Below are 26,609 nucleotides of genomic sequence, written 5' to 3'. Positions count from 1 at the left end.
ACCCTTGTTTTGGAGACTCAGAGGGTCCTTTCAAACTAGAAACATATGTCCTTCATTCTAGGAAATACTTTTTGTGATGATTTCTCCCTTTATTTTCTCTGCTCTCACATTCTGTAATTCCATTATTCAGACAGTGGACCTCCTGTACTTGTCCACTATTTAGCATATGTTTTCTACTCATCTTTTTCTGCTTATGGTCTTTTTTACTCCACTTCCTGAAAAAAAAAAGTATTCATACTTATTTTCCATTTATTCTGTTGAGATTTTTAATTTTTACTTTTGTGTTTTAATTTCTAAGAGTTTTTTTTTTCTCTCTGAATGTTCCTTTTTTTTAGCACCATTTTTATTAAGCTCCTTTAATAAAGGTCAACAAAGAACTAGTTACTAAATCTAATGAAGAGTATTTAGTTCTTGTCCTCTTACCCTCTCATCATACTCATGACTATTCCCTCCTAGAAATGTCTTATTTTCATTCTGGTTCTTCTTTCTTTGTCAAGCTCTGTAAAAATCATGATGATCCATTCTTAACCCTCATCATCACTACTCTCTTCACTTAGCCCAGAGTGGTATGTAAGCACACTCATAGCTTCAGCTTCTAAACTCATGACTTCCAAAGCTCTTCATCTCAGTTATCATTCCTGAATATAAAAGTTGCATAAATTTCTCTTCTGCATTCTAATTTTCCAGTTAAATATGAAGCAGCAGTTTCAGTTAAGAGTAAAGAAGGGTATATTGGAAATTTTGAAGACAAGGTATAAACAGACATCTTAGAGAGGAATAAAGCAATCCAACTAAAAATACATAGTAGGATCACCCATACATATCTGAACTACAGCAGTAATAAAGACTAGAAAGTGTACTTCTTGTTGTTTTTATTTTATGTCAGGAGAATATGATTAACAGGGAACTACCCATATGTGGAAAAAGCATTCCAAAAATGTTACTATATATGCATAGAGTTTGCTGGATTTGAATGTTTTTCTTTCCTATTTTTCTCTTTCCCACAGTCCCTGAATTGACTGCATGATTAAGAAGTATGTTCCCATTAACTTACTAAGTTTGTGATAAACTCCTTCCACACTCCAGTTTTATGGTTTCTGTTTTTTGACACAAGATTCTAAAAGCCTTCTTGTCTATCACCTGAGGGTTTCCCTCTACCTTTGAGCAAATCTTATTTCTAGAGGACAGTGTTCTGGGCATGGGTCTTTATTTCTTCCCTGTTGGCTGTTAGAGTCACAGTTCCACTGGGTTTTTTTCTCCATTTTAACCTAAGATGAAAATTCCCCTATGCTGTTGGGGTTCTTAGTCTTCTTTATGTGTTTATTGATTGACTCCACTATTTTTTTGAATTAAATTCACACTTTAATGCCTAAATTTAAAGCTATGATTAAGATTTCATGGAAAGTCAGCCCTCAACCTTCAAGGAGAAATATGGTGGAGAGGAAAACAAAACCTGGTAGTACCATCCATACCTTGAGCTCTACCTAATTCTCAGAGAAGTCTGCTCTAGTTTCAGGAATCAATGCATATTCCAGGGGACATAGAGGCCTTCTCACTATTAGTGACATATGATTTCCCCATTGTTACTTTAGCTACAGTAAGAGCAAATGCTTTTTGAATTTCCAGAATGAGCCTGCTTCTTAGACATCCATCTTGGACACATATACACTTGAGCCTGAAAACCTATGCCAGAAAGCTGCTCCAGCTCTGACTTCTGCCCAAGCAGTTCCCTAAGGAGTCAATGACTGGAGGCAAACTCATCAGGTGGATGCATACCTCATTATCAGCTACAGCTCTGCTCCCAAGCCCTTCTGTGCTCTAGTGATCCATGACAAGGATCCTGACAATTCCATTCTCTCAGACTGCAGACAGCTTAAGTAGTCCAGGTCTTGGTCTCTTTGCCATGGGCTTCTTCATCATCACTTTTGGGTCTTCTTAGGGAAGCGGTATCTCATTACTAGTAGAAAGAGACATTTGTCATGTCTTAACTCATTCACATCCTAGAACAAGTCATCCCAAAGGGTTGTGGTCCAATAATGTATCACTGAGGATTCCATTATGTCAGACCTACTTCTCCTTGGAATTGTCATGGTGGAGTGGAAAAGACAAGTTGAGTTTCCTCTAGAAGGTAGGTTAACCACACTGTTAGACCTATTTACGTGTTTGTGTCTCCAAGCTAAACTCTGCAAGGTCCATGTTGTATTCATCCTTCTATCATCAATGTAAGCACAGATATCCAAAAACTATTTTTGAAAGAATGAGTGAGTTACTAGGAAGAAATAATAAAGGTTGTTTTCTATGGATTATTAGATCTTAAAAAAAACAGTATCAGAAAGAAGCATCACTGACTATAACCATTTACTCAGACGTTTCTTTAGAGTTTCGCTCTCTAGCATTCTTGGCTCACAGAAACAGCATTGGTGTCAATAGATTATTCATAGCCCCAAAGCATGTTTTCCGTTTGTTTTCTGTATGCTCCCTAGGAAACCATCAACTCCCAGTAGATCTTGGATGGGCTAGAATCTTTATCTTTGCATTTTTCAAAATTGATAATGAGAATGCCCATGGAACAGAAACAGCTTTGTTTCACTGGTGGTAGAAAAATCAAACACTCTGGAAGTAGTTCTTCTAAATTTATTCTTCCCATCTCTAGAAGAAATTCACATGCAATTTCCCAGAATCTCCCAATAACAAGAAAAGTCAAAATCTACTATGTGCTTCTTGAGGGCCACACATGGCATTATCTCATTGAAACCACACAACACCCCAAGGCGGTAAGTAATATTAACCCTATTTTGCAGACGGGAAGCTGTACTATGGGTAGGTCATTTAACTAGTGCAGTCACCCTGTTAGTAATGGCAGAGCTGTGCTTTGCCCCAGATAGCCAGTTGTGCAATTACACTATTAATTAGTGTGTGTCCTGCCTAGTGCTCAGTTTAATGGCATTACCATTAATTCTACCTATTTCAATAGATCTCATTAAAGAAGAAACAAGTATAGGGCATAGATGGAAAAGAAATTGGTCGCTGTAAGGCTGTAATAAACTATGTGTGTCCCTGAAACCCCTACATCCATTTCTGATATTTTACAGATATATGTATCTTGAAAAAGTGCCGTTGGTTATTCCAGAGTGGTTAACGTCTCTGCCCTCACCTTCACAGTTCCCCTTCTACACAGCTTCACCCACACACATGTGCACATGAACTTTGAGAACAATTGCTCTTTGGGGCTTGGGACTTGGATAGTGGTCATTAGCAAAACGTGTTGAAGGAGTTATAGGCTTGACAGGTCTAAGTAGATTTCTTGTGGCATCTTCAGTTGTAAACTTGTCCGGGGTCTCTGAGTAAGACCTTGGTCTTAAATATCCTTAAATATGCCAAGGCTGAGCAGAACTGGGTAGAAAAAGGCTGTATTGGTCTTGTATTTACCTTTGTGATGACCTTGAGTTGTCTGATAAATCTTACATTAGGCATTTGTAAACTCTGGTCTTGTTAGTAACCTAGACTCCTGAACTGGTCCATTTCATTCCTCTCTTGGGTTCTGGGTTGGATTGGCCTGGTCTCTGCTCTAGATGAAATAAATGTTTTGTTTGCAAGACTTCGAGTCTTGTGAGGATCTGGGATGGATTTTTTTTTTTTTTTTTACAGTATGTTCGTATGAATTATGGATTATTCTCTTGGCTGAGTCCTTGTAGGAATGTGTCCTCATAAGGCTTGCTGTATTTAGCTTTGAGATTTGGCTAGACTCTGGCTGGATTAGGCTAAAGGGGATTGGTGATCAAACTTCAGGCTGGGCTTGGGTCTGGTTTAGGATAAACTGGGATGGTCTGTGGGCTTAGCTGAGGTGGGTTGTGAACTATATTACTCAGGATCTATCTCTGGGCTGACACTGACAGAAGTATGAATTTGGCTCATTTTTTTTCATGGCTCTGGATTGATCAGAGCTGGGTTAGGACTGTGTTGAATAAATTCTATCTCTGCATTTGGGTGGCTGTAAACAGGGCTTTGGGATGGGTTTGGGACTGCCATAAATTGAGTCAAGGGATATATTGAAGTGAACTGATTTTCAAGCTAGACTGTGATGGGCTTTGGGTAAGCTTATCAGTGGGATGCTGGGTTTAACAAGGCTTTGACTGTTTCTGAGCTGAGGTTGTTGATGACTTCTCTTATGGAATGCCATCAAAGTATTTTGCTATAGACTATGGTTCTGCCACTGGACTTGAACTTATTACTGGTGCCTTTTCTTTTCTTACAACCAAAAGCCATAATTCAGCTGATATAGATTCTTTAGAAATGTTGTTATCCTGAACAGTAAGTTGCTTCTGGGAATGCTCTCTTGACTTTTTGCAGATGGTGATCCTATGGAGGACAAGCATGAAGGAAATCTCATAACAGTTAAAAGAGACTAATTTTTTTTTTTTTTTTTTTTTTTTTTTTGCGGTACGCGGGCCTCTCACTGTTGTGGCCTCTCCCGGAGCACGGGTTCTGGACGCGCAGGTTTTCTTGCGTTACGCGGGCCTCTCACTGTTGTGGCCTCTCCCATTTGCGGAGCACAGGCTCCGGACGCGCAGGCCCAGCGGCCATGGCTCACGGGCCCAGCCGCTCCGCGGCATGTGGGATCCTCCCGAAACGGGGCACGAACCCGCGTCCCCTGCATCGGCAGGCGGACCCTCAAGCACTGCGCCACCAGGGAAGCCCCGAAAAGAGACTAATTTTTACTGAAGGATGTTTTGCCTTAGAAGGCTACGGGGTGTCAACAAAGCCCAAGGACAAGTGGGACCTCCCAGACCTCGGCAAACATTGAACCTATTTGACTGACACAAAATTTGGTGGAGAGTGTCAGATCTGTCCATATTGCGGACAAATTTTGCTAAAGAAAAAATTTGCCGAATTTTCTTGAGTAGTCTCTGTTATCTGGAACATCTTCCAAAATCTTTGCCAGGAAACTGGACAAATGGTCCTTTGGTGCCCAGTGGGATTCTTAGAAGATTAGATGGCAATGTGATCAGGATAGCAAACTTTGTTTTCGAGAGCTTGACAAAAGGGGCTCAGTCAAATGTGTTGGAGAGTGGGGGACAAATAAGGGAGAGTGAGTCACTGGAGGCTGGTAGACAGGAAGGTCATATTTAACAATTTCTGTCTCAAAGAACGAAGACTGGCAAATTCAGTAGAAAAGTGATTAGAGTGCAGAGCTAAAGCCTTAAGATGGTCAGTGTAGTAAGGCAAACTCTCCACTCTTTTGGAAGGCAGCGAACTTAAAAGTCTTGGTATTCTTAAATATCTTGGGATCCTTCTTTGTGTCACAAAACATGCGAACATTCACAAGTTAACCCCCTATCCCTCTCTCTTCTTGAAATAGAAGTTTCCCCTTCCTAGCAACCCAGTGCAGTCTTAATGTCCCCATGCACTGCTCCACTGGCATGCTCCTTGTTGACAAGATGACACGTGTCAAGTCAGTGGGGTTTTCTCAGGGCTTATGCTCTCAACTTCCACAGGATGTGGCACTGTTGATGCTTCTTCATTCAAGAAGCTCTTCTCTGCTTGACTTCCAGATAATCACTCAGACACATCCACGTGCATGGCTGATTTGCCCCTGTGGTTTTCAACCCCAGAAATGTCTATCCATAACCCAGGCATCATTTATATTGTACTTCCACTGACTTGAGTTTGAGAGGCAGAGGAATTCCTTCCAAACCCCATATGGCTTTCTCTAGGGAACTTGGGAAGGCCAGTCAGTCTCCTCCAGGAAACAGGAGTCCTTGGAAGAGATTAGAATCCCGGACAACCTCAGTCCAATCAGAGCATTGAGCATTCCCTGGAGATGATGATAACCTTTGCATAAAGGAATATTGATACTTGAACATCTCTGAGCTGTGAAATTAATCTGGGACATGCTAACAGGAACCCATTGGATACTCTTCCCAAGTTCTACTCCAACCTCAGGTGACTGACTAATTGGAAGGTGCACCTGGAATGGATTTCTCTGGGCTAGAGAGAGAGAGAGAAGGGTAGAGTCACTTTTAAGATCTAGAAATGGTCAACATGTATTAACAGACCTCTGTCTAGAATATTGAAAGAAAGGCAGAGACAACTTGGTCATTCAAGCATCTGAATCCCTCTAACTACCTTTCTAAAGCATCATCTTTGTCCCAGGGGAGAAGCTTCCACTCTCTCCCCTTTTCCATAACTTTGTTTCATACTGAATTTCCTTCCTCCCTGAGAATTCCCTCACCTATCTTTAATAATGGTGTCTCTAAGTTTGAAGAGTTCTATCAGGACCCTCCTGATCCCCTGCCAGACTAACTTTCTACACTATAAACGTCTAAATACATTACTCTGTCAACCAAACTCGAAAGGACCAAAGAGGTCCCTCAAAGAGCATGAGGATGAGAGAAGACATTCATAATCTTCCCCCAAATCCCTTTCCAGTTCAAGCCCTTTTCTATTCTTTGCCAATCCTGTCACCCACAAATGTTCTCTCCATTATGTTTTTCTTTTTCTTTCCTTTTTTTTAAAAGATTTTTTTGATGTGGACCATTTTTAAAGTCTTTATTGATTTTGTTACAATATTGCCTCTGTTTTATGTTTTGGTTTTTTGGCCACGAGGCATATGGGATCTTAGCTCCCTGACCAGGGATCAAACCCGCACCCCCTGCACTGGAAGGCAAAGTCCCAGCCACTGGATTGCCAGGGAAGTCCCTTCGTTATGTTTTTCTATCTTGTATTCCTTTCCTCTCCTAATCAGTTTCCCCTGGTTTTTCTGCTTTCATCTACCCACTTAATTTCTATAGATTTTCCTCACCTTCATTCTCATTATAGAGCTGCAGTGAGACCAGGATGGGTTTTCAATCCTTTGGGGAGGGAAAGGGTATGAGAAAAGAAGACTTGGACAAGTTAGAGTATTTTAATCTCCCCCAAATTATTTTTTTCTGAGAGTAGTTATTAGTAGGTATCTTTTTAAAAGAACAGTTTCCTGGTCAAGTAAGCCTGGGAAATATGGTTAGACATTTTTCTCACCTAAAGATAGCCTGAAAATTTTAACATAGTAATGGGCATTTATTAGTTGTCTATTATTTCATAACAAGCTGCCCTCAAAATTAGAGGCTTAAAACACAAATACACATTCATTATCTCATAATTTCTGGGGGACAGGAATGTGGGATTGGCTTGGCTGAGTGGTTCTCGCTTGGAGTTTCTCATATGGTTGCAGTCAAGATGTTGACCAGGACTGCTGTCATCTGAAGGCTTGACTGGGGCTGGAGGATCCACCTCCAAGAAGGGCCACTCACATGGCGGGCAGATTGATGCTGGCTGTCAGCAGGGGATCTCAGTTTCCTACTACATGGACTCCTCCATAGGGCTGCTTGAGCAACCTCATGACGTGGCATTGGGCTCCCCAGAGAAAGTGGTCCAAGAGAGCAAGGAGGAAACTACAATATCTTTCTTTTATTTATTGAAATATAGTTGATTTATAACGTTGTAATTGTTTTAGGTTTACAGCAAAGTCATTCATATCTATCTATCTATTTACCTATCTATCATCTATCTATTCTTTCTCAGATTCTTTCCCATTATAGCTTATTACAAGATATTGAATATAGTTCCCTGTGCTATAATAGGACCTCGCTGTTTACCTATTTTGTATATAGTACTGTGTATATGTTAATCACAAACTCCTAATTTATCCCCCCCCAAACACACTTTCCCCTTTGGTACCCGTAATTTTGTTTTCTGTGTCTGTGAGTCTGTTTCTGTTTTGTAAATAAGTTCATTTGTATTTTTTTAGATTCCACATATGATATTTGTCTTTCTCTGACTTACCTCATTTAGTATGATAATCTCTAAGTCTATCCATGTTCTTGCAAATGACATTATTTCATTCTTTTTTATGGCTCAGTGATATTCCATTGTACACATCTTCTTTATCCATTCATCTGTCAATGGACTTTGAGGTTGCTTCCATGTCTTGGCTATTGTAAATAGTGCTATTATGAACATTGGGGTCATACAGCCCAATATCAGAAAAACAAACAACCCAATCAAAAAATAGGCAGAAGACCTAAATAGACATTTCTCCAGAGAAGACGTACAGCTGGCCAAAAGGCACGTGAAAAAAAATGCTCAACATCACTAACTATTAAAGAAATGCAAGTCAAAACTACAATGAGGTAACACCTCACACTGGTCAGAATGGCCATGATTAAAAAGCTTACAAATAATAAATGCTGGAGAGGGTGTGGAGAAAAGGGAACCCTCCTACACTGTTGGTGGGAATGTAAATTGGTGTAGCCACTATGGAGAACAGTATGGAGGTTCCTTAAAAAACTAAAAATAAAGTGACCATATGATCCAGCAATCCCACTCCTGAGCATACATCTGGAGAAAATTCTAATTCAAAAAGATAAATGCCAGTATCTTTTATGACCTAGTCTCAGAAGTCACACACCATCATTTCTGCAGTATCTTATTAATTACACACAGATCAGTCTCATTCAGTGTGGGAGGGGAGGTGTGAATACCAGGAGATGAGGAATATTAGGGATCATTTGGGAGGCAAGCTAGTGCAATGCACTATGAATCTCCAAAATTTAGAGACTCTCAAGCAGAGGGGAAGATGAGTGTCTGGAGAAATAATCCTGAAAAATGGAGCAAGAGTGTGTATTGAGGATTCCCAGAATGGAAGACGTATGAAGCTAAAACTGAGTTCTGGCTGGGATCCTCTAAAGAGGATCCCTCACTGCAGTAACGCTTGCACAGGGCTTCTCTGCCAGTCCCAAACTTCTTGGAAGGTTCACCCTCTTGTAAGCTGTTTACTTCCTCTGTCCTAAATCAAAGATTGGGTGAAAAAAAGTCAAAGTTCACAGGCTGAAAAGAACTTATCACAGAATCTCTAAAATCTGGAGATGAAGACAATCTAGCATACTCAGCTGTTCCAGGCAGGAACAGCTTTCTGTGTGGGACTGTTTTTGCTTTCAGCCACATGACCGCAACCCAACAGTCTCTTTTACGATCTGCGCTAAGTGTATAGTAAGGTCACTTGGATGATTCAGATCACAAAGGCCCGTTCTTCTCTGCTCATTTGCCCAGTGTCTTGTTTGCGAAGGTCCCAGCCTGGGGTCGGAGCCATAGCACTTGGAGTAAGTTCTCATCAAACGTTTACAGTGACCTTATTAGCGGACGTAGGACAGGAAAGGAAAGGGCAAGGATAAAAAGGCTAGCGAGTGAGAAAGAAGTAGAAATGGGGAAGAGGTAATGCAGAATGAAAGGGAAGATGCGTGAAAAAACGGAAGGAATAAGAAAACGGGCACACCCACGCTCCCTTGAACGCGGAAGAGTGCTTTGCCGTCCTTGGCCACAAGGTGGCACCCTTTGAACTTTCTTCCCGCATCAAAATAAGAAAGGGGGGTGGGCAGAGAGGAGGGAGAAAAGGCAAAGCACTCCCCCAATCAAGAACAATTTGAAAACCCACCCCATAATATTTAAAATCTGGGACAAAGAACCATCAGCACGGAACTGCTTCAATTGCAAAACCTCAGCGCTGCCTCCGGAGCAGCCTGCCGGCCCGAGTCAAAAACAACCCCTTTAAAAAAGCGGACTACAGCGTTGGGATTCTTGAAACCTGAAACCTAGAAACAGAATCTTAGCGGAAACCAGAAGGAAAACCTTGAACTCTTCCAGACAATTGCTTCCGGGGAGTTTCGGGAGAGCGAGGGGGAATAAAAGGCCCGAGAGGAGAGCCCCTCGGATGGCGCGTCCTTGAGGGTCCTGGCGAGTTCGAGGAGCGTGGGAAGGAGAGGACCCCACCCTCTCCCCGGGCTGCAGGTCATGGCCACCGTGGAGCAGAAGGCCCTGGGCATTGGCTTCAAGTGTCTCTCTTTGGCCACTTTTGTGCTCATCTGCGCCGGCCAAGGGGGACGCAGGGAGGAAGGGGGTCCAGCCTGCTACGGGGGATTTGACCTGTACTTCGTTCTGGACAAGTAAGTGCCCTGAGTTTTCCACCCTAGTTTAAGCTGGTGATGCTTTCTCCCCGGGCTAGGCTCCTTGGCAGTGTGGCTTTGGGACAGGCACGCATCTCCAGGGACCAAGAGGGGCCGCGGGAGGCGGCGGTGCCCCCAGCGCTGCGCCTTTGTGGACGGGGCGCGCCTCCCCCTCCCTCGCCGCTGCCCGAGCCGGCGGGGCAGGCGTCGCTGCTTGTTCTCGGGACAAATTCTTTGCTGTCTTGCTTTCTCTTGACCGAGGCGCGTGAGTCAGAATGGGAGTGTAAGGATTATGTTGACCTACTACGTTTCCGTGAACCCTTTCCATTTGCTTTAGAAACCTTGGTGAGAAAAGCTTGCTTACGAGAGGCAGAACTTTCAGGCACGTGTAAAGTAAGAGGCGTGGGCTTTTAAAAGTCAATCGTCTCTCGTTTAAAAACTCTGTCCTACATATTGCTTTATCTTTCTTCCTAATGATAGAATGTAGGCTGACTGGGAAGTCAGTGAAAATACAAGGTGGATTTCTCCACCCCGGCACCATTGAGTTTGAGGCTGGGGAGTTCTTTGTCGTGGGGACGTCCTGTGCCTTGCAGGGTGTTGAGCACCCCTGGCTTCTACCCACTAGATGCCGGTACTACCCCCCTCCAGAATCTCCCCTGCACCCCTGCCCCCCAACCCGCGCTGCCTCCACGGTCTCTCCGCGGTGACAAGCAAAAATGTCTCTAGAAGTTGCCAAAAGTGCCCTGCGGGTATATTCCTCCTCCCTCTCGGCTTGAGAAACCCTGATGTAGGCGAATTCAAGTTCTTGGCGATTTGACTGGTGGGCTACCAGGGTGGTGGAGGAGCCCTGGTTTCCTTGCGAAAATGGATGAGGCTTCAGGACCGCTCAAGGGAGAGCTGAACTCTGACCAATCCCCCTTAGATTTGCCAGGCCACAGTCATTCAAGGAAGTTTCATGCTATCTACTAAAAAGCAGCTTTAACAATAAAAAGCCCCTCAGAGGAGATCCGTGCTAACACTGGTGTGCTCCCCACTGCCAGGACGGGCGCTTGCTGTTACAGTGGTGGGGAGATTAATTTCACAGACTGGAAAGTATTTGCGAGTTGGAAAAAGAGTCCTGCAAAATAAGCTGGCCAGCTAGACACCAAATGTGCTTTGCAGTTGCCCCTGGAGTTTGATTTTTTTCCGTAAAGGCTGTTTTGAACTCCAGATTCTTTGGATGAAAAGGGAGATCTCTTTCTTGGAGATTTATGAGAAGGTGGATACCGAAAATATACTTCAACGCTAAGCAATGGAATGTCTTTTGTTACTTCTAGCGCCTGGGAGCATCAGCTCACAGATTCAGAGACTGTGTCTGAAAACAGTCAGTGATGCCTATCATTGTTCTTTTAAAAAAAAGAAGAAAAAAAAAGAAAGAAAAGAAAGCCAGTTCAGAAGAACATACAGGCAGATTTGAAAAAATGGACAGAATCACCATGTCTCTGAATGGAATAACTCCACACTGTAGAGATATCAACTCTTTCCAAATTAATTTATAAAATGAATTAAACTTTAAAATCAGAGTTCTGAAAAAACTTATTTTGGTGGTGAGAGGAATTGAGCAAAATGATTCTAGGTTTATCTTAGAGGAAGAAAAAAAACAGGTAATAAGAGCTAAAACATTTTGGGAAAAGAATAATGAAGAAATACTTATACCTCCAAATATTAAAATGTATTGTGAGGCAAATTAATTAAAGAACAGGATGGTAAAGGCCAAAGAATAGGTGTACATAGTAGAAAATCTAGAAATCGATCCAAGGACGTGTACTTCCATTTAGTGGACGTTCAAATCAGTGGAGATGAATTCATTATTTTTAAAAATGGTTTTTGAGCAAATGGTTGGTAACATGGGAAAAGAAAAAGGTTAGATTTATACTTTACCCCCCCCACAAAAATAAATTCCAAGAGTTTAAATGTTAAACATTTCATTTTAAAAAGGAAGTGTTGAAAGAATTAGAAGAAAATGTAGATGAGCATTACTGTAATCTTAGATTTAGAGCTTTAAAAACAGAGTAGAAACAATAAAGAAAACTACAAAAAGATTTAAATATATTAAAATCTTACATGTCTATAAATGAAAAATGCCATAAATAAAAGATAACAAGTTACAAAAACTTTTGCAACATAAATTCACCTCTGTAGAGTAACCTTAATATATCAGAAGCAGTTTTTAAAAGATCATCCCAATAGAAAACAGGCTTACTATATAAATAATTCACAAAAAAAATGAAAGTCTATAAACAAAAAAGTTCAACTTCCCTAGTAATCAAATAAATGGAAAAATCAAACAAGATGTAATTTTTATTAAGTTGGCAGAGATTTTTAAAGAATTATAATATTCAGTATTGTCCAGCTTGTGGAAGGGAGGGCCATTGTCATATCTTACTAACGAAAAGATAAATTTGTTTGGTCTTTCTAGACTTGTGCTGTCCAGTAGAACTTTCTGTGTTGATGGAATGTTCTCTATCTGTGCTTTCCAGTATGGTAGCCACTAGTCCTATGTGGCTATTGATACCTGAATTGTTCCTAGCGGGACTGAAGAAATGAACTTTCTATTTTATTTAAGTTTAATTAATTTAAATTTAAATAGCCACATGTGGCTACTGTATTGGATAGCACAGACAAGAAGATAATTTGGCAACCTGTATCAAAGGAAAAATCCAAGATAGTCAGAAAGAAGTGCCTATGTGTATGTTCATGGCAGTGCTGTTTATGATAATAAAGCTGAAAATTACCTAAATGTCTAACAACAGAGGATTTAATAAGACATGATACACACATGATATTGAGTACGCATGTTATGCATGCTTGTAAGATATTTTTAGGAGAAATACTTAATGCTCATAATATACTCTTAGGTGAAAATATAGTTACCAGACATTACACACTGTGATTCTACCTTTCTTAAAATATAAACACACACATGTATATGTCTCTATTCACCCAATATGTAATAGTATTTGTAGAAAGTAGTATTTTTAAATTCTTTTTTTACACTTTTCTGAATCTTCACATTTTTCTGCAATGAACATATATTACTTTTATATTCAACCAAAATAAGTTACCCTGAGTTTTTAAAATTTATTTATTTATTCATTTATTTAATTTTTGGCTGCACTGGGTCTTTGCTGCTGCATGCGGGTTTTCTCTAGTTGCTGAGAGCAGGGGCTACTTTTGGTTGCGGTGGGCAGGCTTCTCATTGCGGAGGCTTCTCTTGTTGCGGAGCGCTGGCTTCTAGGTGCACGGGCTTCAGTAGCTGTGGCACATGGGCTTCAGTAGTTGTGGCACATGGGCTTCAGTAGTTGTGACTCGCGTGCTCTAGAGCGCAGGCTCAGTGGTTGTGGCGCATGGGCTTAGTTGCTCCGCGGCATGTGGGATCTTCGTGGACCAGGGCTCAAACCCATGTCCCCTGCATTGGCAGGCGGGTTCTTAACCACTGCACCACCAGGGAAGTCCTGTCCTGATTTTTTAAAAACTCACTTCAAGTGTGAGGAGGCTGTCTAACCAGCCTGCTGAGCTCCAAGCCCCTCACGATGATAGAGGATGCTGCCTCTTTCATGTTTAATCCTGGAGTACATTTCTAAATGCACCATAGGATCCTTGGCAATATGTTGGGGACGCAAAAATGTTCCAGGAAAAAAATGATGGGGAGACCTTTACAAGTACCTGCCTTTACATGGAGGTGGACTCCTCTGACTTCCTTTGGTTGTCCTATTGCTTGAAGACAGGGACATTTTTGTGCTGAATGAGAAACTTGCTAGAGCTTGGTGTGATAAGCGTGTGTACCTCCAGCTTGCCATCTCGAGTCAGGCTAATTTATGGGATTGTGGAGCCCAGAGCTGGGGGATGGACCAAAAGGCAGTGACAGCAAACAGTCCCCTGGCTGGTCCCTAAAGACATGGTCTTCCGTCCTAGAAAGAATCTCCCCAAACAGTGCTGTCCAGCACCCAACTGTCGCAGGGTGCAAAGGGAAAGAATTCTGATGCGTTTTTTCCTTGGGCTTCTAAGATCCTCTGGCCGTCAACACACTGTCTACAGGCTGCAACCAACGGCTCACAAGGCACTGAATTCACCATTCTTCTACCAACCCCTCAACTCCCTTTTTTTCCCAGCGAATGGTTCTCTTCTTTTCTGTGCCATTAAATCTCAGCTTATTTCAGGTTTAAGCAGGATGTGTCTCTGGCCTGGAAGAAACCCAGATTATACATTTAATGGAACGTCATGTTTTCTCAACCAGAAGCAAAGACTTCATAATGATAACCTAGACTACCACAGCGACACAATAGGGCATTATTAGTGGCTTTGGCGACGGGGCTGGCGGACTGGGCTTCACAAGGCTTTATATGATGGAATTTCATGTTCATTCGAGCATGCTTTTCTGGTTACAGTCAGGAAAACTAGACTGCTGGGAATTCAATCAGGGATTTGAAAAGTCAGATTTAGAAGGGCTCTGTCCAGAGGAAAACAGTCAAGGAGCAGCTGGCCTTCTTATGTCTTCCAGGGGGTCCTCTAAGATTAATGCACCTAGTACCGCCAGACATGAATGTACTTTTCCCCTCTTGCAAGGCTCTTCTGTTATTACACTAGATATTTATGTATCACACATTGGTCTATTTTATGGAGAGCTATTAGTCACCTAAATGGAAAAAGTGGATTCTCCATCGTGAGTCTGGGGAAGTGCTGGCTGTATTCATGTGTGCCCTACAGACTTCAAAAATAGAATGGTGGGATGGGGCAGGAGTGGAGGACATGGTGTGCTGGAGGATGGCAGTAAGCCCTGAACAGTTGATTTCTAGGACTTCCCAAAGCCACAGCCTGCCACCCACTAAATCCTTACATCTGCAGAGGCCCTCTGCAGACTCACCGTGTGTTGCTTCCCCATTAGACCCCCCAGCTCCTTCCTTCCTCCATGACTTCCTTTTTGTTCAACACCAATTTTCTCTTTCTCTTTTCCCCATACAAGGGGACCCTGTCTTGCCATTCACCCAGATCCACCCCAGCATCCACAGTTGGATGGTCCCATGTGATGATGATCTGTAGGGCCATTCCTATGTGTTATACTCCAGGGACATGGTCATTAAACAGATTTTTGTAACGTTAGACTGGGAACCTCACCACCTTCTGGGTTCCCAACTATTAACTTTCAAAAGAAATCTTTAGAGTCGAAACTAAAGTCTCCCAGCACTTACACCATCTCACAAATGCCCCAGAGACAACCTTGCTTGGTCGCTAGGGCAAGTGCTACTGTCTCTAATTTACAGAAGAAAAAGCTGTTCAATCTTTGTCAACCCACCGGATTAAGTGACCTGCGGAAGGACCTAGGATTAGATAATGACAGAGCTGGGACGATGTCTGCTGCTGACTCTCAGCCCAGCTTTTTCCACTCATCACTGCCCTGGGCAGTTGGGTCATAATGAGAAACACATGGCAATACGCCTGGGTAGATTCCAGGAATTAAAAACCCCTGCATCAGAGTTTCAGGAAATGATGGTATATAAGGCGGTTAAGGTTACTTAATTGAGGAGCTACTGCTCTGCTCTTAAATCAGCTGTAGTTGATTGAAAGTATCAGGGACTCCGACCCTATGCAGCCCACAGAGATGCTTCAGAGGTCTGGGGCTTAACTGATGGATAGGACTCTGAGGACATCTGATTATAATGCACTGAAAGATCCAATGAATTAATAATTTGTTCAAATTGAGTCTGATGGAAAAGGGAAATTCATCTCTATAGATGTGTTAAAACACAGAGATGTAGCTTTTTTCAGAAATGCTTTGGAAGAAGCCTTCCAGTAACAAAAATGCAAACTTGACTCTCAGTAAGGAAAACAGTCCGTTAGAAGGTACTTGAAAATGCTACAATAATAATTCTAAGAGGCATCGGGGGAAAAAAAGTTTTTCAGGATCCAGGAATGTCTTTTTTTTTTTTGTATTGAGATGAATTCTATGGCTGGTTTTCAGTGTTCCTCCGACTAAGTTCCAGATTTGGAGAGGACTTGTCAGGTCAGGTAATAGTTAGTAGAACTGCCTGCAAATTGAAAGGTTTGGCTTATGGTTCAAAATAAAAATAAATAAGGAAAAACACTTTTTTTTGTTTTGTGTTTCTGTCTGAGTCAGCCAAATAATTACTTCTAGTTTCCTTAGCTGTGGAAACCTGGTAAAACTCAGTGTCAAGCTGAGAATAGAATCCTGGAGTGCTGGAGGAAGGCACCTGTCCTAAAATAACCTGCAACTATCTTCAATGCTCAAGGACTCCCAGTGGTCCAGGAACAAACTCTGCCATCTCTTAGTGAGACTTGGCTGTCACATAAATGCAAATAGGATTTGCTTTATGCTAATTTAAAACGTGTGTCTAATTTTGATGTGTGGCCAAGAGCCTAGATTTCACCTCTCCCAGTGATTACTGGGCAACAAAAGACAAAGTGGGTACTTAGATACTTCCTAACATGTTTCCCAGACATGTCAGGTTTGTACTGAAAATAGTAACTAGATTTCTTCCATTTGGAAGAGCTGAGTCTTTCATTCATTTGGCGTAAATATGTTCTCAATTCCAGTCACAAGTGTGTGCTCCATTAAAAGCATAGATGACAATGCCTATTGCAAACAATGTCCTATTCTGGATGCTGTAAGGAATGGAAGAGAAGCAGGAAGCAGTCCCAGACTATTTTATTCTTATGTAGAAGGACATTAGAAGGACTCCAGGCAGTCAAAGCTAAAGGCTCCAGTGAGGATTTGGGACGGGGGGCAGGTAAAGTCAATTTTAGATCAATAAGGAGAAGAAATAATAAGGTTTTCTGAGCCCTTGCCATGCACTGCATAAGCACTTTGCCTGTATGATCCCATTTAGTTATCTCCTTCGCAACCACGTAAGGCCAGCACAGTCATGATCAACGTTTGACACATGAGGGAACAGGTTTAACAAGGTTAGCCAATGTCAGTGTAAGTGGTGAACTCAGCTTCAAACCCAGGCCTCTCTGACTCATGATCTACGCACAAGACGAAAAGAATCTAAACGTGCAAGAGAACATTGGATCAATCAGGGTAGGTTAGGTTATGCCGTGGTAACAAACAATCCCCCAGCTGTCAGTGACACAAAACAACAAAGGTATAAACCTTTGTAATCTCTGCCTCTGCTCCATGTCTGGTGAGGGTCAACAGGGGCTCTGCTCAGGGTAGTTATCTGAGGGTAGGCTGGTGGAGATTCCTTAACACCAGCTTCCACCATCACGGCTGCAAAGGAAGGAAACGCTGGAGAGTCTCCAGCTGGAGCACTGCCAATAAATTAATAGCTTGTTCAGATTGGATCTGATGGAAAAGGGAAATTCAACTCTGTAGTCGTGTGAAATGACATGCATCCTTCCACTCACAACCCATCAGTCAGAACTGGTCACGTGGCTTCACCCTAAAGAGGGTGAAAAAACATCATCCTGGGACTTCCCTGGTGGCACAGTGGTAAAGAATCCGCCTGCCAATGCAGGGGACACTGGTTCAATCGCTGGTCCAGGAATATCCCACATGCCGCAGAGCAACTAAGTCCACGTGCCGCAACTAATGAGCCTGCGCTCTAGAGCCCACGAGCCACAACTACTGAAGCCCGCCTGCCTAGAGCCCATGCTCCACGACAAGAGAAGCAAGCGCAATGAGAAGCCTGTGGACCGCAAGGAAGAGTAGCCCCTGCTCACCGCAACTAGAGAAAGCCCGTGCGCAGCAACAAAGACCCAACACAGCCAAAAATTAATTAATTAATTAAAAAAAAAAGTCATCCTCCTGTGTATCTAAAAGGAGAGGAAAGCCAGATATGGGTGGGCATTAAAAGCCTCTACTACAAACATTTAATTACACACTGCTTTCGCCTGAGTAAGCAAGAAAGGAGTAGTCCCTGGGAGAGGATAAAGAGGTAAGACTTCTGGTACAGAGTCAGTGTTGAGCCACGTTTTAGATGGATTCATCAACCTGGAATTACGATCAGACATGACAGCTCAAATCCACCCATGAGGCAGCGATGGTCCCATGCTGTTTTCCTCCCTTTCCCATTGCTCCCATTCTTTAGATGAAACATTCAGTGCCATGGGCAGGGGATTAAATTAGATTAAATGGAAAGCAGAAATGAAGATGAGACATGCTTCCTTGATAGCTAAGTATTACACAAATATATTTGAAAGCTAAGAATCCCTTTGTCCATAGTTTGTGGACTGTGAGGGAATTTGAAAGACGGTGAGGGGAGAGCAGCCCCTGGAACACAGCGGCAGCCAGGCCGAGAGGATGCTGTTCATTGCAGAGGCTAATTCAGACCTTGAATCAAGAGTATCTGGGTTCCAGCCAAACGTCTTTCTCAGTAGGGGTATCAATTGCCATTTTCAGTGGGACAGTTTTTCACGGTGAGGGACTGTAGGGTGCTTAGCATTTCTGATCCTTCCTTTGTAAATGCCACTAGTCTTTCTAGTTATTGTCATATCCAAGAAATAAATGCCTCTACATTTATCTCTAAATGCTTTCCTGTGAGATGGTACCACCCTGGTTGAGAACCCCTGACTGAAAGAAAGCAGAGTAGATCAAGGCATGCCAGTGAAGCCAATTCCAAGCATGGTAGGACCACATCTGAGCAGGAAGAACATTTGTCTGGAGGAAGAACGAGGGAGTCTTCAATGATAAGAGGGCCAGTGAGAATTGCGGACCTTAGAAATGAATGTGCTAAACCAGTGGCTCTCAACCAGGGGCCAGATCAGAACCTCAGGGGCCTGGGACAGGCGTGTATGTTTTGGAAAAGCTTCCCAGGTGATTGTGATGTGCGTCTGTCCCTCCCACAATAAATCATGAAAGTGAACAGGAAGACAAGAAAAGCTGTCTGCTAATGATGGCCTTGTTCCTCTATCATGAGGATGTAGCTGAGGCAGTAGATGCCTGAGAACTGGATGCCAAACAGAGTTCTTATTTTAGATGGTGGTAGGGGAAGCCCAACATGATATGGAGAGGAAGAGCCAAGGTCACAGATAGGCCATGCTTTGCCCTCCGTTGTTGGCAGGCCCTGCCGTGTATGCAAACACATGGGAGGCCATGGTGTTTGCTAGGACAGTCCTTTGTTCCCTTTCTTTCAAGACTCCTGGCATGAAATGTGACCCAGTGCCTCATGGGAATGAGCTGAGCTCAAGCACAGGGGTTAAGAGAGCTGACTTTGGAATCAGGCATCTCTGGCTTCAGATACCAGCTCAACCTTTCACCAAGCTGTACAACCTTGAGCAAATTATTTAGCCTTTCCGAACCTTAGTCTTCTCATTAATAAAACAGGCATTAAAATTTCTGCCTTGCAGAAGTGTCCTAAAGATTAAATAATATTAGATTAAAAGCTTTAATGAAGCATTTGGTATGTGAGTGCCCAAGATGATGATGATGATGGTGGTTGTGGTGGTGACAGTAGTGGTGGTGGTGATGGTAGTGGTGATGGTGATGGTGTTATTGATGGTGGCGGTGATGACTATGATAGTAGAGCTGATGGTGATGGTGGTGGTATTGATGGTGTGATGGTAGTGGTGATGGTGATGGTGAAGGTGGTGATATTGATGGTGGTGGTGATGGTGGCAGTGATGACTATGATGGTAGTGCTGATGGTGATGGTGGTGGTATTGATGGTGTGGTGGTGGTGGTGGTGGTGGTAATGGTGGTAATTACCCCTAGAGAAAAAGGATGTGGTCCTCTAACAAAAGACGTCTCCTTAGATTATAAGCAGGACTGCCTGGCTAGGGTAAGGAATACATCAATTCAATTCAGTATTTATGAAACTTTGCTAAATTTATCTTATTACAAAATGCCTATGACATGTTCCTGGCTCTCAAGGATTGCACAGTCTAGTAGAAGAAGCAAAGGGCTAGGAAAACAGACTTTTGGTGAAACAATGAATTTTGGTTGCAATAGGAGAGGCTTAGGAGACTTCCTAGAGAAGGTAACTTTGGACCCAGACCTTGAATGTTGAGCAGGATTTTGACAGGTGACGAAGTAAAAGAAAAGAAATTGATGACAAAGGGGCAATACAAGAAGGCAAAGTGACACATACTCTTTGTGATATAAACATGACAGAGAGAGTGACAGGAAAAGAATCTGGAAAGAGTGGGTTTTTTCATATCAGCGGTAGGTTATGGGATTATGTCAGAGGATTGGGGAAAAAAGAACAAAAGAAATTGAGTACCTTTGTAGGGTGGAGCCTCAGGACTTGATGAACCATTGGCTGTGAGTGAATGGGAGAGGAAAGAGTTGAGAGGGGAAGGAGTGGGTTTCAGAAGGAAAAAGCAGTTTGGTGTGGACGAATTGAGTCTGAACATGTGGGACATTTGGGTGAAGGTGTTGAGTAGGCAGTTGGATTTATACCCTGGGAACTGAAAATAAAGACTTGAGTGTTGTTAGCCCAAGGGTGGTAGTTGAAAATATGGAGGGATAATAAACAATATGGAGATAATATCAAGATAACATCAGGATTTTAAAATGTCAAGAAGAGGTGGAGTTTAATGAAGAAAATGCCCAGGGTCCAATCTAGAGGAATTGCCAACAGGAATGTCTGGGCCAAAGAAGAAACTCCACTAACCAGAGCCGAGAGAAGCTACCAGAACAGTCGGAGGAGAAACAGCAAAGAACTCTTACCACTGAGGCAAGGAGAGAGAGAATTTCAGTGGAGGGGTGACCAACTAGATGTTTTTGCCCTAAAATCCATCTCTGTTCCTAGTCTTGGTAAATAGCATCACCATAAATCCAGCCACTTAAGTCAAAGATCTGAGAGTCTTTCTCATACTCTAAGGCCTGACGATATCCGCTCCCACATCTCTGCCATTACCTTAGTTCAGGCCATTTGCCACCCAGTTCGCTGAAATGTTCTCTACATTGGTCTCTTTACCTCCTTTTTTTTTTTTTTTTTTTTTTTTTTTTACCTTTCCCCCTACCCTATACTCTCGACACTGGTACCAAACTGATCTTTTTAGAACACAGATTTTAATCTTGACATCATCTCCCCCAACCCTTCAACCTCTAAACACTTCCAAAGTTCTTTCAGTATAAAATGTAAACTCCTTAGCAAGGTATCCAAGAGCCTATTGCTCCGGCCACTATGTGTTTCCCTTAGCTTCATCTCCTACCACACCCCAGACCCTTGCAATGTCCAGCAAAACTTGCTGTGCAGTTCCCTGAACTAACCCATGCTCTTTCTTGCCTTTAGGTGTAATGCCCTTTATCACCATTTCCATCTTTATATAGGTGATGCCTTCTTATCCTTTGAGATGATGACCGGCACTTGGTCCCCTCCCCTCACTAGTTGTGGGCTCCCTGTGGTACAAAAAATTAAGAACAGTCATCTCTTTACATCTCATCTTTATTCAAAATCCGTTCCTCGTTCAGGATCCCTCAACCCCGTAACAACTCATATCACATGATAAGCAGCAGATTATCATGTGATTTTGATAATCAGCAGATTATCATGTGATTTTGATAATCACATGATTATCAAAAGATGGAGAAGAAAACCCTTAGTGTGTGTCCTCTGAGGTCTCATTCAAGGGCCTTATCTTCTTTTCCTCAAACCCTGCTGCTCAACCATATACAGTTCATTCCTGTAGGAACCACCTAGAACAGGGCCTTCCCAATACCTTTTGGCAAAAGATTATGTTCAGAAGTATAGTCATCATTCCTTACATAAAAGATAATGCAAATACCAGGTTTATGGAAATTATATAACAAAGAAGAGAAAAATGAATTATCCTAACTGTAACTATACACCAGTCACAATAATAAGCAATATAAGGTAAAAGGAAATACAAGATACCATTGGACAGCCATAATCTAACTGTAAATAAATGGATGGCCCAGTACATTCCTGGACTGTGCTTGTCCCAATATAATTATTATTTTTAAGATTTATTTTTTATTTATTTATTTTTGGCTACATCGGGTCTTAGTTACGGCACACGGGATCTTCGTTGAGGCATGTGGGATCTTTCGTTGTGACGCGTAGGCTTCTCTCTAGTTGTGGCACGCAGGCTCCAGGGCGCATGGTCTCTGTAGTTTGTGGCACGCGGACTCTCTAGTTGTGGCCCACGAGCTCTGTAGTCGTGGAGCACAGGCTTAGTTGCTCCATGGCATGTGGGATCTTAGTTTCCTGACCAGGGATCGAACCCAGTCCCCTGCATTGGAAGGTGTATTCTTTACTACTGGACCCCAAGGGAAGTCCCCCAATGTAATTATTAGTGGCTTCCTAGTTTACTCTTGAAAGTGTTTCAGTTTGGATTTTAAATTATATGGTCATCCTGACCATTGACCATCATAAAATACACTATCAAAGGAACAAGAGGAGAGGGTTGAAGGCCAAATGGGTGAATCCCCTTGTACACCTTATCCCATTAAAATGGGCAACCAGCTGGGGACTCCTGATTCCATTCAGGTATACCGATTTTAAGCTGTCCCTGGCATCCCCACTCCCAAATTCCCATAACAATCTGTGGAACTTATCCCTAACTAAACATTTAACGCTATGAATTGGAATTGTGTCTTTCCTGACCCGTCCACGGGGAGGCAGTGTTGCTCATGTGTTAAGAGCACAGGTTTAAACACCAGGAAAGAGACGTAGGACTCTACGTTTGGACTAAGAGCATAGACTCTAGGGTTAGAATTTGAATCCCAGCCCTACCACTTACTAGCTGCGTGTCCTTAAGCAAGTCACTTAATCTCTTTGTGAACTCAGTTTCTTCGCCTGTGACAAGGGAGCTAATAGTATTATCACATAGGGTTGTTGTTCTCAGAGCTGAGTCCTATGCACACGTAAGAAGTGCTCATTAAGTGCTAGCTATTATTATTAAATGGCAATGAATGTAAAGTGCTCAGCACAATGCCTGCTGCTTAGTAAGTACTCAATACATGTCATGGTGTAATTACTAATCTTTATAGATCCTAAAGGACCTACCAGGCATTCAAAACCATTTTGCTGAACCAATACATATTCTCTGTTGTATTTATGCATACTACAAATACACCCAGCAAGAGAGAACTGAGAAAGGCCCTATGCTTTACCAGAAATAAAGGCACCGGTGACTTTTGGAAGTGCTGTTTCAGGGCACCATAAATGCAGAAATTAAGATTTAATGAGCTGCAGGGCTTACTCTGAGATGAGAAAGGAAAGAAAGTTTGTTGATGACTTCTGAGAAAGAAGCTGGGCATGGACAGTTAGCTTCTCACTGCCTCGACCAGCATCATCTAAAACTGCCCCATCCCCCAAAAGAGAAAGTCTTAAGAAGGCATCTGGGGTAAGCCTGCATCAGGTCCAACCACTGAGGACAGCAACACTGACATGCAATACACTTGTAAGAAATTACACTAGAAACAAAGCAGTTGGGTTGAGTTTGAAGGAGGTCAGCTGGGGTCTACTTTCAACTCTGTTGCCAAGTTAAAAAAACATGTAGAAAAATATTATGGAGGAACCCAAGAACAATCCCAAATCTGGAAGTGAGTTTGAAGTCAAGAGTGGGACATAAGGGGGATGAGAGGCATCTCCGTTGAGCCCTGCTGCCCTTGTGCATTGGCATCACGCAGAGGCAGCTGCACTGGACAGTCGAAGGGGAAACCAAGCCACTAAAGAGAGAGTGCGTGAACACCAGGCATCTTCGTGACAGTGATTCTGTCCAGCATTGCTGAATCCTCCCCGTAGATCTGGGCTTCCAGGGAAATGGCAGAGCTCTGTCTTTGATTATGTGGATGCAGCAGGGATCAGGAATGAGCACAGTGTGAACTTGGAGTAGACACCAGGCCAAAAAACCCGACATATGGCAAGCTGGAATTGGCGTAACCGTGTCCAAAAGAAACCCACAAACCTTGCAAGGATTAGGTTCCTTTGTGAGAAGTGATGAGGAGTTACTCCATTCCCTGCTCTCCCCTAATTGATGAAACAATAACATAAGCTTACTTTAGCCTTTAAGATCAACTCCCTTCCCCCAGATTAAGTTCTTAGAGAAGTTTATAAGTGTGAAGACAATGCCATATATACATATATATATGTAGTATTGGGAAAGCAAATAGGAGATCCAGCTACACCTTCCCATATTGAAAGATGAAAATAGGGCCTACAGGATTTTACCAACTGAAAATAAGTGGTGAAAACAAAATTCCTGAGGTGGAAGAACATGTTTATGGAAAGAGTTTTCAACAGCAAAAGAGGTCAGTTTTAGTACCATATGTGTTATGATTTCAGTGAAGTTAAATAATAAATTTGTGAAACAGGTGATAAAATATGAAAAGAGAAGAAAAGGGATCTAGAACAGTTAAAGAAATATAAAACATACGGGAAAGTGTAAAGTTATAAAGTCACCTCAGAAGCAGTAAAGAGCAGAACTGACAATGAAGAAAATAAAGGATGAAGGCGTGTTTGAGAAATCCTCATACTTTGAATAGGAAATGAGTTATACAAAAGTGATGAGAGAGAAGATGATAAATAATGAATGACAAAAGTAGATATCCAGGGCTTCCCTGGCGGCGCAGTGGCTGAGAGTCCGCCTGCCGATGCAGGGGACGCGGGTTCGTGCCCCGGTCCTGGAAGATCCTACGTGCTGCGGAGCGGCTGGGCCCGTGAGCCATGGCCGCTGAGCCTGCGCGTCCGGAGCCTGTGCTCCGCAACGGGAGAGGCCACAACAGTGAGAGGCCCGCGTACTGCCAAAAATAAATTAATATTTTTAAAAATTAAAAACAATACAAAAATAAAAATAGATATCCAATATATCAGATAATTTGGGTTGCTAAGAAATAGTCCAGAAGAAACATTCAAAGATTTGATAGAAGAGAACTTTCCTGATTAAAAAACAAAAACCTGAAAATGCAGATTGAATAGGCTTATCAAGTAATAATCAAAATTAATTAAAAGAGATGAATACTTAAACATTTCCTGGTGAAAATTTTTAATTTCAAACACAAAAGAAGAATTTTATGAATGGGAGAAGATACAGGTTACCTACAAAGGTTCTGCAACATTAAATGGTGGAGAACTTTGATGGATAAAGTTATGATCTAAAATGTTACACCTGTCAATATGTCACTTACATGTGAAGCAAATAGAAAGATGTTTTCAAATACATATGGATTCTTCTAAAAAGGGGAGTAGGGATAATTTTCTTCAAGAAATTACCCAATGAGTGAATCAAGGCTTAAAAAAAACTTTAAAATATAATAGTGATTATATAAAAGAAGTTGCAATGACCATCAAAGCCATTTAAACAAATATATGTCTCACTAGTATTTTCAGTAAATTTTGAGATATTACATCAACAAATAAGAGCAGTCTGTCATGAGAAAGGAACAGCTGAAAATAAGAAACTTTTGGAGAGAAAATATGCTGTTTCTGAATATTCAAGTTCATTGGAAACAATGACCACCACACTGAATACTGCAAAAGTAAATTCAGCTCATCAGAAGACAGTCTAAGAAACTTTTTCCAGAACTCCAGCAGAAAGAATACAGACATTAAAATTATGAGACAAGAGATAAGTAATACAAAGGCTAGGAACATATATACATATATGTATATAGGCTAGGAACATATATATAAATATAAATTCTAGGAAAAGAGAACATAAGAGATGCAATAATAAAAGTTCATTTTCCTGAGCTGAAGAAAGAGTGAAGTCTTCAGATCTAGAGGACTTACCAAATACTCAGCCTAATTAATATGTTTAAAGGATCCAAATGTACACAATCTTAAATAAAAATTTAAAATATAAGAGTACACAGAAATGTCTACATTCTTCCAAAAAGGAAAATAATAGGCATCTCATCTCCCACAAAATAAAAAACCAAAACTCAGAGTGGCATTAGACATTTTTTTGTTAATCTACAACATTAAATGCTCAAAAAACCTCAATAAAGTCTTGAGTGAAATGTGATATTTAAATTCCATAACTAGGTTTCCTAAGACATAAAAATTCAAAATATATACCACCCACATACCCTTATTGAAAAATGTCACTTGAAAATATTGACATCAAAATGTACAACGTATTAGAAATAAAGGATATGAAAAAGACATGGTGTACCAGAAACAGAAGTAATGGTCCCAGAAAAGTTAATGTCACAATACTGTTATCAGTGAGGTTATACAGCAAAATATAAAACTTAAAGGGTGGGGCTTCCCTGGTGGCGCAGTGGTTGAGAGTCCGCCTGTTGATGTAAAGGACACGGGTTCATGCCCCGGTCCGGGAAGATCCCACATGCTGCGGAGCGGCTGGGCCCGTGAGCCATGGCCACTGAGCCTGCGCGTCTGGAGCCTGTGCTCCGCAACGGGAGAGGCCACAACAGTGAGAGGCCCACGGACCGCAAAAAAAATAATAATAAAATAAAATTTAAAAAACCTTAAAGAATGGATTCTCGAAAGTAAAAGTAAATTTTTTTTATGCAGGATAGAAAAAAATTTCTCATATTACATTCATATATATCCCCCCAAAACTGTCGTTTACTTTTATCAAACTCCCAAACTCCTCCTCTTCCTCCCAAGCCTACCTACTGGGTAGTAGGAGGGCTGGAAATCCTTAAATTTTGAACCAAAGTGATGAGAAGAGTCCAATGTGGTGATTTTTTTTTTTTTT

The 26,609-nt window shown here is 41.9% G+C and overlaps 1 protein-coding gene across 1 annotated transcript in view; it reads left to right on the top strand.

Annotated features, from left to right (window-relative positions):
* The first annotated feature begins 9,825 nt into the window (after positions 1-9,825).
* Positions 9,826-26,609, top strand: part of ANTXR1 (ANTXR cell adhesion molecule 1) — a 147,508-nt gene continuing 130,724 nt past the window's right edge. Inside the window, exon 1 of the mRNA XM_007464151.1 lies at positions 9,826-9,977. Coding sequence (XP_007464213.1) covers positions 9,826-9,977 — 152 coding nt within the window. The remainder of the gene's footprint in view (positions 9,978-26,609) is intronic.

The sequence above is a fragment of the Lipotes vexillifer genome, unplaced genomic scaffold (genome assembly GCF_000442215.2).
Source record: "Lipotes vexillifer unplaced genomic scaffold, Lipotes_vexillifer_v1.1 scaffold311, whole genome shotgun sequence".
In the NCBI taxonomy this organism is placed as follows: domain Eukaryota; kingdom Metazoa; phylum Chordata; class Mammalia; order Artiodactyla; family Lipotidae; genus Lipotes; species Lipotes vexillifer.
The sequence above is the reverse complement of the archived record's forward strand: the minus strand, read 5'-3'. Positions and strand labels throughout refer to the sequence as shown.